This window comes from Stegostoma tigrinum, chromosome 19 (assembly GCF_030684315.1).
Source record: "Stegostoma tigrinum isolate sSteTig4 chromosome 19, sSteTig4.hap1, whole genome shotgun sequence".
In the NCBI taxonomy this organism is placed as follows: domain Eukaryota; kingdom Metazoa; phylum Chordata; class Chondrichthyes; order Orectolobiformes; family Stegostomatidae; genus Stegostoma; species Stegostoma tigrinum.
In genome coordinates this window covers 26,910,358-26,923,598 of record NC_081372.1, presented here as the reverse complement: position 1 = coordinate 26,923,598, position 13,241 = coordinate 26,910,358, and the positions used below count along the sequence as shown (strand labels likewise).

The window sequence follows — 13,241 nt, the reverse complement described above, 5'->3', positions numbered from 1 at the left end:
AGCCCACACCACCATCCCTAGGAGCAGGCATCAGCAAAGCATCAAATTTGAAAGATTTAGAATCCCTACTGTGTAGGAACAGGCCCTCAGCCCAACATGTCCATGCTGGTTCTCAGAACACCCCAACCAGACCCATTCCACTAATAACCCACCTAAACTACACATCCCTGGACACTATGGGTAATTTAGCATGGCCAATCCACCTAGCCTGCACATCTTTGGACTGTGGGAGGAAACCAGAGCACCCAGAGGAAACCCACAAAGACACAGGGAGAATGTGAAAATCTCACACAGAGAGTCATCTAAGGGTGGAATCGAACCTGGGTTCCTGGTACAGTGAGGCCCAAGTGCTTACCACTGAGCCACTGTATCAGCATGCACTTCAACACTGCATTTTGGTGCCCATGGACTTTTGCATTGCAATAATGTTCTGATTTCACTTTTCCATTGTTGAATAAAGTTTAATATTAACAACTGTCAGAGGGCTTCACAATATCTAATGGCACATGTTCAACAATAGCAACATGGTATGTCAAGCTGGGCGTTAGGAAAAGAGAAGCACTTCTGCAGATGAGGTTATAATGTTGAATGGTGCTAAGGAAGGCTAGCTTCTGTGCCTTAGTTCTTGTAGCTGCATCTGAAATGACAGTCAGTCAGACAGGAGATGATTTAAAGTGCAATATATTTACAATATGTAATATTTTCTGTATCATAAACTGTCACATGCCACCTATGTGCCTTTAGAAGGATTTCTTTATCCCTGCCTTCTCACTACATGTAAGTGTAACCCCCCCGAGTCCCCAGCTGGAGGTGGGGTGAATGGGGACAAGGAATCTGCCTTAGAACACACACTGTACATTTGTATCTCACAAGAACCATCAATAGAACACGAGGCAGACAGAGAGTAAACTTGTACTGGGAATATTTTATTGTAGGTCTCTCATCTCCAGTCAGTTTTTTAGACTGCCTGCTTCCAGGTCACCTGACCCACTGTCTTAAAGGATCAGCACACATCCAACTACACACATAACAGTTTGGATGGAGGTGCCTGGGGTTGTTCATGTTGGGAGGGGCCAGGCATATTAAGGGTGTGCTGTCCAAATGCAGACTCAACCTCCTGGTTTGACTAAAATGCCTATTTCAGTGAGATGAGCACTTTGGAACATCAAAATCTCACATTCACCAAATGACTCAAAAGAGTGTGAGATTTTGATGTTCCAAAGTGCTTATGTCACTGAAGTAAGGATGTTAGTACAACCAGCATCAAATTTTGAGTCATTTAGTGAATGTGAGATTTTGATGTTTCAGGGGTTAAGGGGTCATCGGCAGGGTGGATTGGGAGGGGCCAGGCACCATTGTATTATCCTGACAGGAGATCTCTGAGGGACAGCACATGGTTCCTGCTCTGTCTGGGCATCTGATTGCACCACCCTAATTCACTGAGAGGAAGTGGAACTGAAGTGAGGTCAAGGTCTCTTGTCCCATTATCACCTCATTTTTTATATTGAGCACCAATGATTAAAGTGATGGACTGCAAGTCTCTTTACATCTCTAGAGCTGCTGTGCACTCGGCTGACTTTAAATGGCAACGACCAACCTGTCCATGAAGACAGCCAGGTGCATGCATTGGCAGAGCCAGCATGGTTATAGACATCCCTGGTGGATTCAAATCCTCTATCCAGTTTCCCAACTGTCTCCAAACAATGCCTGTTGTTCCTGCGTCTGCTTCTGCAAGTTATTAATGGGTGATCGCTTTACTTGGGGCTGAGCAGATGTCTAGTCTCCAACAGTGTCCTGACTCTAATCCAGTCACTGAAGTGTCAGTTTTTGAGCTGGTGGTGAGTGTAGGAGGCAGCCTTGTCAGTGCGTCCTCTGAAGGATCTGAGGCTTCTCCCTCAACAATAGGAGAGGACCTGTTAACTGGAGGGGCTGGTCTCTTGCGGGACGGAGCTGAGTGCCACTGGTCCCTGCAGAAGACATAAGAGGGAATCAGTGATGGGGGCATGGGGGAAGCTTCAGGATTGCATGACTACATTAATAGTGGTGGTAATGAGGGAGCAGTACAACACACCACAATGAATCTTACTGACTGCTAGGATATGGATGTCTCGACATCACGAGTGGTCATGATCCTGTCTCAATAATTTAATGACAGTCTCTTCATAGGGCATGAGGAGACAAATGTCATCCACCCCACCATCCCTCTTGACTCTCTCAGATCTATCATGAGCTGTTTTCTCTTTTAATGAGACAAAGGAAGGGATTGATTGAGATGAAAGTAGCTAATACAGCGGTTTGTGCTGATGTAGCTGGATGGAAAATGGCGAGGTATCCCTAGTTGAGTGAATAGGAAGTGCAGAGGGAAGGAAGGTGATTAATAACAGTACCTAATAGTGGGAAGATGGTCTGGTGAGACCAACTGGGAGAAGATATTACAATATTGTGGGAAGTGGGTGCAGTAGTGGAGTCAGTGCCAGAGAGAAGATGGTGGTACCTACCCTTGCAGAGAGCAGAAAGTCATGAACATTCTTGTGACATTGCTGCACATTCCTCCAGAACATCGACAATGTAATGACTCAAGTGACTACTTGAGGCCAGGTTGGCAGGATTTGGTGGTCCTGGGAAAACAGTACAGCCTTTTCTTCACTATTCCATTCATCAGAATCTCCTGGTCCCTGTTGAGAGTGCCAGTTTGTCATCTTCTTTCCAAAATGTACAGCAATGTAGTGAGGCAGTTACTGGCCTGCAATGTTTGAACTGGTGTGCATCTGGACTTTAAGTAGGACAGTTGCAGCTAGAATGTCAGAAGGTCCCAGTAAAGACAAACGCCTCTACCTGTGCTGAGTGCAAGATTGTGCGAAATGGTGCCATTGAGATCGGATACATACTCAATGAGATGAACAGCAGAAAATTACATGAGAAAAGACACAATGGCTCACAGAGAGAAATTTGGCGTGAATCTTCCCAAAATTGATGCATAGCTACAATGTGGCCAAATTCAGTAGGGATAGAAATTTGTTCAAAAGCATCAGATCACAGACTTAGATCCATTTCCTGAGAGCAGACGCCACCCTCGAAACTTCCTTCTGTGCAAATGAAATCCTCCTTTCCTAAAAATGAAAGCACTTCATATGTACTTCAAGATAAATTACTGAATATAAGAAGCTACAAATATAGAAAGGAGAAATGCTTTTCTCTCTCTCCCATCCACTCCTTTATTTCGTCCCTTACATCTGCGCTGAATAGACTATTAAGATTTTTTTTTAATTCTACATATACAATCAGGGATATGGACATTGCTGGCTAGGCCAGAAATTATTGTCCATCTCCAACTGCCTTGGGGAGATGACAATGAGCAACCTTCTTAAATCATTGCAGTCTATGTGATATAGGTTTGCATTTTGGTGCAGTTGGGCAGGCATTTCCAGGATTTTGAGCCATTGACAGCGGAGGAACAATGATATTGTTCCAATTCAAGATGGTGTGTGGCTGGGAGGGGAATTTCAATGATGAATATTCATTCTGCATATGGGTCTAAAATTCATTGTAGCAGCCTGATTTGCATTTACTCAATTAAATGATAAATATGAATAGTGGTTCACAATGTTAGTTTTACTGTTAGCTGACAAATTAAAAATCTACTTTTTTATTTCCTCAGTCAACCCTATGAAACAATACTTTCTTCACAAAATATTTTACAACTATTTCTTTCGTACTTGTCAGCGTCATTATGTTTATCCACAAAACACACACCTTAGGTTGTTTTTGACAACTTTAGCAATTAAGGTATGAACTAAACAAATTGACTGTAGTGACAAATTTATAATGCAAGATGGCAAGATGACTTTTGTTTGACTTGTGTATGTTCATTGAGTGTGTGGCTCAGAAATCCAGCACCATTTTTCAGATATTGAATAGCTTCCCAAAATTCCAGTATGAGAAACATATGTTCATTACAAGCCAAACAAATGTTGCCTGCTGTATTGGTAAAGATCAAACCATTGGGGTAAAGTGCACACACCTCAAGCAGGCATCAGATCTTTTACCAATCTTAATGAAAGGTGTAATGATTATTTGAGGCACCTACCACAAGCTTAGTTTTCCTGCAGCAGTCAGTAAAACAGGGAATCAAAGTCAAAAGAAGAACACAGTTGCACTGTAACAAATTCAAGACAAAGAATTGGAGAAATCTCGTCATACTGAGGCAAGTGAGACTGTGCATTTCTGACGTAGTATTTGTGATTGTGTCAAAAATTAAAGATATTTTCAATCTCTGAATGAAAACAACAGCATACAGGAACACTATAGGCAATTGGCGTTAGGGAATACTACTCAAGTAGGAGGAAAACACCTGTATGAATTGATTACTTTTTAAAATAAGCTCAGGCATCCCTGAGTCAGGGAGGGGAAAACTGACCAGGGGGTTCCCATTGCTGTTGCAGTTGCAAGTGACCTAGCAAGGACATGTGATAAGGACTGGATTGCCCATAGCTCTGGTGTCCAAAACATTGAACAAACTTGCCAGCCATCATTATCTAGGCCACATTTCAATAGCGCCCAGTGAGTAAGGAAGTGGAAGATGTCAACTGCTTCTAGAACTGTGCACCAGTGAGAAGTCAACAACTTCTGGATGAAGTAATATTAATTATGGCAATGTTATAATAAATACTTTCCCCTTATAGTTGTTGCTCACCTCTGGTTTACTATGCAGACCCTTTTCCATGATTGAGATTTGCTCTCCTTATTCTCCCTTTTCAAATCTAAAATTTGTTCTTATCTGTTTTCACTAATTGGAGTTTGCTGTCCTAATACAAATCACTATCTGACTACAATAACAAAGCCCCTAGTTGTATCAAGATTCTGTGGCAGTAGGGGAGTATGAAGCAAAGGAAATTTTTTAAGGATAAAATGGGGACATATATACCACTATTGGTCTTATATTATAAATATTACAGTACAAATGCAATACCATTTGTTATACAGACATTTTATTGCACAGATGAGCTTTTGAAACCTCAAAGGCCTCTTCTGTAACTGATGTACTACTTACTGTGAGTAAGCTATGAAGTAAATTTATACCAGTGTCAGTCGAGTACGACAAAACCATTCTAATGGAGTAGTTCATAAAAATAACACTTTTTCTGCCAAAAGGAATATCAATACAGTCGGGAGACAATGAAATGCTCTTCAAAATTATAGCACCATTTCACAGGGCTGGCCTTGAATTAGACAACTATATATCTTTCACTCAAGTGATCCATGGATTAGCTCTAGGTAAAATTTCTCCAGTTTACATTGAAAATACACTGAGAGAAAATACCTATAATCACGATGAGAAGGTGGAAGGTTTGATTCCTCAGTAAAGTTGACCCCAAAAGCACAATCTATTGCTAAAAGCATCTTTGGGTCATAGCATTAATGCATGGGAGAATTTCATAGAACTAATATGTGCTCTAGCCAGCAAATCCCAGCAGTGGATGATGTGGGTGACGCTGATCAACAGGGATTATTACTTGGCGGAGGGAATAAAAACATAAAAACTTACCTTGTTCTCAACACATGGACAGAGATCCAATTCACTGGCTGGACAAACCTTCTTGAGTACAACCACAGATATCGTTTCACACCCAACAACATGGGTGATTTGAGCTCATCAATAGAGGCAATGAAGATATAGACTTCCATCAACAAACATCCACTCCCTCCACCACCAACTTTCAGTAGCAGCAGTGTATACTATCTGCAAGATGCACTGCAGAAAATCACCAAAGACTCAGGTAGTATCTTCCAAACCTAAGACCACTTCCATGTAGAAGGACAAGGGCAGCAGACATATGGGAACACCACCACATGCAAGTTCCCCTCCAAGCCACTCACCATCCTGACTTGGAAAAATATCGCCGTTCCTTCACTGTTGCTGGGTGAAAATCCTGGCAATCTCTCCCTAATGACATTGTGGGGTCAACCTTCAGATGGTGGACTGCAGCTTTTCAAGAAGGCAGCTCACCACCACTTTCTCAAAAGCAGCTAGGGATGGGAAAGAAATGCTGGCCAGCCAGCAATGTCCACATCCCACAAATAGATAGTAAAAAACCATGTTCGCCAAGCTGGCGTGTTTGATTGCAGACATTTCATCACCCTGCTAAGCAACATCATCTGTACACCTCCGGTGAAGCATTGGTGTTCTGTTCTGCTTGCTATTTAAATGCTTGATTTTCTGGGATGGTTGGCATCACTTCCGGTTCTGTTTTTCAGTGGTTTGTATGTCAGGTCCAATTCAATGTGTTTGTTGATAGAGTTCTCTCTGGGACAGCACATCCACAATTGCCCGAACCAAACAGAGACTTACCAGGGAATTCTTAGAGGCCTGGCATTCCAACTAGAACTCCAGCGACAAGCACATTGAAGTGGACTTGATATACAAAATACTGAAAAACAGAACTGGAAGTGATACTAACCATCCGTGCAAACCAAGCATATGAATAACAAATGGGACAGAACACCAATGCTTCACCAGGGGCGCACTGACCATGTTACCTAGCAAGGTGACAAAATGTCTGCATCAAACACACCGGCTCTGTGAACCGGCTCTCATCCACAACCTGCGCTACAAATCTTCTCAAAAGCTTTAAATAGAAGCAATATGAATAGATTTTCCTTTACATACAGACCTCTACTGTATTTCAGTTGCCTTCTCTGTGCTTCCTTTCTCCTTTGAGAAGATTAATACTGTTAAATGTTTGTATCCATGTTTATAATTTTCACTCATCAGTCAAGACTTCTGGCCAGAACAAAAAATTTGTCTGTCAAAATTATGAAATGCATTTTTGAAATACCAAGGATCCATTTTTTTTAAACAAAGCCACACATTTCTTTGAGGACTGGCATTGCTGGAGACACTTATCAATCCCTCTGAGAATTAGATCAAAAATCACATGACACCAGGTTAGAGTCCAACAGGTTTATTTGAAAACGCAAGCTTTCAGAGCTTCACTTCTCCATCAGGTGTTAGGGAGAGAGGTAGCATAGGACACTGAATGTATAAGCAAAAGACCAAAGGATCATAGAGCCAATGTGATGTTCAACAAACCTAAGATGGCTGATACATCTTTAATCTTTTGCTTATGAATCTTTTGCTTATAAACTCTGTGTCTGATGCTACCACTCTCACTGACACCTGAAGAAGGGGTGAAATTCTGAAAGCTTGTGTCTTCAAATAAACCTGTTAGGCTATAGCCTGATTACAAAGTGTGGAGCTGGATGAACACAATTTAAGTAATGCCTGCACAGGAGCCTCATATCACAGTAAACAAAAACCTTTTCTGATGAAGGGTCTAGGCCCAAAACGTCAGCTTTTGTGCTCCTAAAATGCTGCTTGGCCTGCTGTGTTCATCCAGCTCCACACTTTGTATTCTTGGATTCTCCAGCATCTGCAGTTCCCATTACTTCTGAGACTATAGCCTGATGTTGTGTGATTTTTGACCTTGTCCACCCCAGTCCAAAACCAACACTTCTGCTTCTGAGAATTTGTTGTGAGCTGTGTAATGATACTTAAGCTATTCCATCCATCAAATGTTCACACTTTTGTTAATGATACTTTCAAGGCAATTTAAGTAATGTCTGCACAGGAGCCTCATATCACAGTAAACAAAAGCCATCAAAGCCCTTGTGATGGGTCTGACTGTTTCACACTGAGATTATTGTGCTTATCTTTGGAGTTTTTTTTACAGCTGAGAACAAAGTTGACAGCACAAGAAATCCAGCACTTTGCTCTACTGCTCCATGAGTATCGAACTGGTACATCGATTGAAGATTATTGTACAGATCTTCTTCACCTTTATGGAGAAAAACGGAAGTTCCTTCTGTTAGGTATAAGATTAAACTGTGCTATCGCAGCTGATAAATTCAATCTTAGACTGTTTTAGATTTGTGAAAGATGCATTTCCTGACAGAAAAAATACATTTTAAAATGTATTTTGTACGTAGAACAGAAACTGAAAATGACGATTCAGCAGTAAAAGGTGAGACTCAGGCCAAAATAAATTAGTGATATCACATTGTGTGATTGGAATTCAGGCTTACATATTGCATAAGAACAGAACATAAGGGCATAAAAAAAATAGGAGCAGGAGTCAGCTATCTGGCCCATTGAGCCTGGTTCACCATTCAATAAGATCATGGATGATCTTTCCATGGAGTCAGCTTCACTTACCTGAGCGCTCACCATAACCCTTAATTCCTTTGCAATTCAAAAATCTATCTATCCTTGCCTTAAAACATTCAATGAAGTAGCCTCAACTGCTTCACTGGGCAAAGAATTCTGCAGATTCACAATCCTTTGGGTGAAGAAATTCTTCCTCAACTGAGTTATTTTGAGGCTATTGCTCTTAGTGTTAGCATTTTATATCTGTTACCTTAATTGTCACAATGATTATTTTACCTAAACCTATTCTGTTAACAAAGATCCAGCCACTATTCAGTTTTGAATAGGAATCAAGCATAGCATCAGTCAAACCCATTTAATTCTTCATAAGCATATTTGATAAAATTATTTGATGCATTTCTTCTTCACAGTCAAAGGTACAAACTGGCTGGTGCAAACAGAACAACAGTAGTCTCTCAATTACAATAACACAGAGTTAATTTAATTTAGCACAATGTAACTAATTGCCCACACTCTCCAATAGGTAAAATTCTTCACAACCAAGGCACACTTGGAAATAGGCCACTCAGTAACTTTCAGATCTAAAGTCCATTCGTTATTTCTAGACTAAGGCTAATTGAGGTGGAGATTGAAAGGGAGCAGAAAGCAGCCATCCTGCCACCTGAATAAAAAGATCCAAACTCACCATGGGGAGCGCATTAAATATCACTGTTCATGTCTGATATTAAAAAACACGGAAGGAGTTAATATAGATGCTGTGTTTACATGATTGTTCCTGTGTTCCAAATTGAAAAAATGCCCTTCTGATTGGTTTAATTGTAGTTTAATTTAAAAAAGGTAGTTTAACATTGATCATTCCACAAAAAACTAATGGCTAGGCAGAATGATGGAATTGTGGTCTTTGTTCAGTTTTTCTTTTTTCTCTTGATTTCTGTGGGGGAGGGAATGCAATAAGCTTCGTGATTTCGACAGCTATTGTACCAAATTGAAACTGAAAATATGCTGTGGGTCACAGTGCTCACTTTGAGCAAAATTGATAACAGTATGATTAATAGAGTTTAAACAAGAACATTCTTTTACCAGCATTTGTGACAAAGAGCAGATTGTAAGTGAGAGTCAAATCATGAAACCAAAGAAATACTCCATCAAGTCCCATTTCCTTTACATTACCAAAATTCAGCATGGATCAGTTAATACTTGTCAGAGACAGGCTCAGTTACTTATTGTACAGAATAGAACAATAGTGTAAAGTTTGTGATGTTATTCTGAGAGGCTAAACTATTTCATTGAGCTCATCCAGCGGGCAAGATCCCTATCAACCTCAATTAAACCCAGTTCTATGATCCCTTTTGTATCTTACCTCAAGGAAAGATTTGAGTTAATCAATTTATATCTCATTCTTAACTTAGGGATGCGGGCCTTCATACCCGATAAAGACACAAGCTACTTTGAGAGTTTCTTAGAAACCATTGGAATTAGAGATGGAAGAGGGATATTGACAGACAGCTTTGGGAGAATCAAGAGGAGCATGAGTAATACATCAGCATCTGCTGTCAGAAGTTATGACAGCTGGTCTGTGCCTTCAGAAGCAGAACCCTTCGAAAGAACAATTCCAAACATTACACATGACATCGAAGTTTTAGGATGTTCTGCAGAAGATGATTTACTGTGAACAATGTAAGGACCACCTACCACTTTGTTTAGTTATTAATTACTTCAGCTCAACAAAATGTGAAGTCTGTATAATGTTCATTTTTGCTTCCTGCTCCTGAAATTTGAAGTGTGTTAAATTGTTTTCTCAGTGTTTAATACTTTGAGACAAATACAGCTAAATTTCACTGAATGACATTATTTTAAATTTCTTTCTCTAGAAATTGAGTCAAGCCAATGACTTATTTTCTTCAAATGTGTCAATGGCTGGAATTATCCACTATTTAAACATTTCAAGTGTTGGGATCATTTTTGGATCTCAGCCATACTGCTGACTGTATCCCACTACCGCACAACCTTCCAAGGGGCAACCAACTAACAAGTGATTGTTGCATTTACTATCCAATTAGGAGTAGTGGGATAACTACAGCAGGAAAGCAAGTAGTGGTGCCCATGGCAAAATGAAGATGGCAGCCTTACTGTGAAAGCTGTGTTCTGCATGGACCAGAAAGGATCAGTATAAGTTTGGTAGTGCAATTATCACTAGATGAGCAACAGTGTATTCCTCTAGCCTAGAACTGCCTGGAGAATCAATCTACAAACGGGGCAAATTCACTTTCAAGCTTTTGCTGATGGAAAAACTAAGAATTTCTATTTGGCACCCTGAAAACTAAAATTTCTCGCTGATCTGAGCACCCTAACCTTCTTCTCTGCTTTCACCTCCTCTTTAAGCATTGCTATAATGAAGTTAACATGGGCTCATTACAGATCATCTATTGTTTTGAAGTACTTTTTGCTGCATATTGTAATAATACTGTCAGTATAATAGTATAACTGATCCAGTACCACAGAGCACAGAACAGTATATGTTGAAAATTATTTTATCACCTTCTGTACATTTCCTCTGCTTTAGCGTCACTTTATTTCTCTGCGGCAGTTGACTTTCTTTTATTTCCCTCATCTGGCCCTTTGTTTCCTTTACAGCATCTTTATCTCTGTTTGTGATAAGCCCATTTGCCTCTCTTACATTGGTCTCTCTCCTTGCTTCTGTCTCCTTTATCCTCTGTCTGCCTCCCAATGCCTAGGTGTGGTTCTCACATATGTCCCATATACTTTTCTAATATCATCCAATGATGTGATTCACTTCCACATTTGTTGGCACTTTATTTCATTCACAACCAAAGAGGGCTGACAACTACTATCAGACTATTTATCGGCAGAGTTAAACTCAATTGTATTCTTACTGAGTATGCCTTGTCACATGCACTTTGCAGCAGAGGTATGAACTGGACTGAAATTTTCCTTCAGTGGTCCCGGGTGCTGAACATTTCACTTCTATTGGAGCACCAACAGGGATTAACCAAATCAGTAGAAATTGGGGTCCTGTCGAAGGACTTGATCATCTATATGGTTCAATACCATGCCAAATATAAGCATTTTAAGCCTTTGTAATCTACCAAGTGAAACTTAAATTTTAAAACAGTTAGTTAATATTTCTGAATGTTAAGAAAATATAGCGAATTTTAAAAATGGGGTATTCTTCATTTTAAAACTTTACAGGAAATATTTCTAGACGTATGGTTAGAGGATATTCATGTGCAATCTGACTAACTTGTACATCTTTGAACTGTGGGAGGAAACCAGAGCACCTGAAGGAAATCCATGCAAACATGAAAGAATGTGCAAACTCCACACAGACAGTCACCTGAGGGTGGAATTGAACCCAAGTCCCCGATGCAGTGAGGCAGCAGTGCTAACCACTGTGCCACACTAATGTTTCCCTAATTTTTAGGAAGGGTCCCTCACGTTGGGATTTTTTTAGGCTCCCAACCCTGCACAATACTGATGTGGCAGACAGATCATGAATTTTGAATGAAAGACACTTAATGGCCGGAGTGTGCACACATTATCCAACTCAATTCACCATCCAATGGGTACAGAAACCTGGTGGGCCACTTGTAGACCATCAAACTGAGGGAGCTGCAGCCTTCTGATTTTAGTAGGTGGGGAATGGAGGTGGTGCAAGTTTGCTATTGGTGCACCTCAAGATGGAAGTACTCTGCACTCTTTACATGCCATTGGGAAGGAAATGGCCACAACTATCTGACCCCCATCATGAAGATGCTAACAGCTGTGGCTCTGCAGCTATTCTACTGGGAAGCCACCTCAGGGTGTCTCTTGTGCTTTGGACTCTGCAGGAGTCCTACAGGGAGACTAAAAAGGTGCCAGTCTACAGCTGTTCATTGACCTTACAGACTTTTAAACATATTCACAAACCAACCATGGCTTGTGCGCAGTAAGCTATCACGCCAAAATGACCTGCCTCATTAAAAATGACCTGGAGGTAGGAACATGCCAACAAACTGTGGGTAATTCCTGACCCTCCGACCTCTGTTCACGCTTCTGTCAAGTTTTCCATGAAAGCAGTTCACCAATGAGTCCTCCTTTTTTTAAGACCTTGCACAGTTGAGTAGAACAACAGAATTATTAGATGAGGGTTTGAAACTGTCATCAATCAATTATGATGATTTAAATAGCTAAGAGGTGATTGTTGATTTAACATGATATTTAAAATGTTCTTAATGACATGTTTGTGTAAGTGAAATCATTTTTGATTTAAAACTAAGCCTACCACTGTTCCCATTTCATTTGGTCTGCTCTATTTTATGTTTATGGCTTATTTGGCTGGAGAGATAGTTTTAAAAATGTTTATGAAAGTATCTACATGGTAAATATTTGTAAATCTGGTCAAGCTCCACCATTAATCAATTGTCTTGACATGTGCCACTACTGTAAGAACTTTACTACTGTTAGTGATAACTTCGAGTTGAGTTACATCTTGGAAAGTAAATTATTCAGTAAAATCTTTCATATTAAATTTATTTCCAAAATCAGTGATTAAAAGACTCAACAAATGTAAATAATTTTGTACTGTATGTTTAGGTTTCAAATACAGTTCTTTACTAATATAAATCACGAGTGAGATTTTTTAATTTCTGTAATTTTGTTTTCTAGTTAATTACATTGGTACCTGAACACATATCCAAGACATTCCTTTTGTGCAAAAATATACTTTTATCAAAACATACAGTCAGAAGAGTTTATCCAACTTACAACCCAATGGTATACAATAACTGAAATGCTTACAATGGTGGCTTTTGTTCATTAGGTCATTGCAGCAGTTGTCCCAAACTTTAGTTTGTCCCTCAGTACATAGTCCTGATCTTTGGAACATGTCAGACTGTAACACTCAGTCACAGACAACTCATAACACCAGGAAACCAATAAGTTTCAACAAGCTAACTGTTGGCCCGTAGTTGCAGTTGATGTGCTACCTGGGTGTGCACCCCTGGGGAGAGCCAATGCAGAACAGAGTGCTGTGGAACTTCACAGTACGAGCCTCAATGTAAACCTTTCATTCTAGACC

At 40.1% G+C, this 13,241-nt stretch overlaps 1 protein-coding gene across 2 annotated transcripts in view; it reads left to right on the top strand.

Annotated features, from left to right (window-relative positions):
* The window catches only part of ccm2l (CCM2 like scaffold protein), a 39,633-nt gene extending 26,993 nt beyond the window's left edge, over positions 1–12,640 (top strand). For both annotated transcript variants that reach the window (XM_048550278.2, XM_048550277.2), the window contains 2 exons: positions 7,731–7,869; positions 9,574–12,640. In XM_048550278.2, coding sequence (XP_048406235.1) covers positions 7,731–7,869; positions 9,574–9,836 — 402 coding nt within the window. In that variant the 3' untranslated portion in view covers positions 9,837–12,640. The remainder of the gene's footprint in view (positions 1–7,730; positions 7,870–9,573) is intronic.
* Positions 12,641–13,241: the final 601 nt, after the last annotated feature.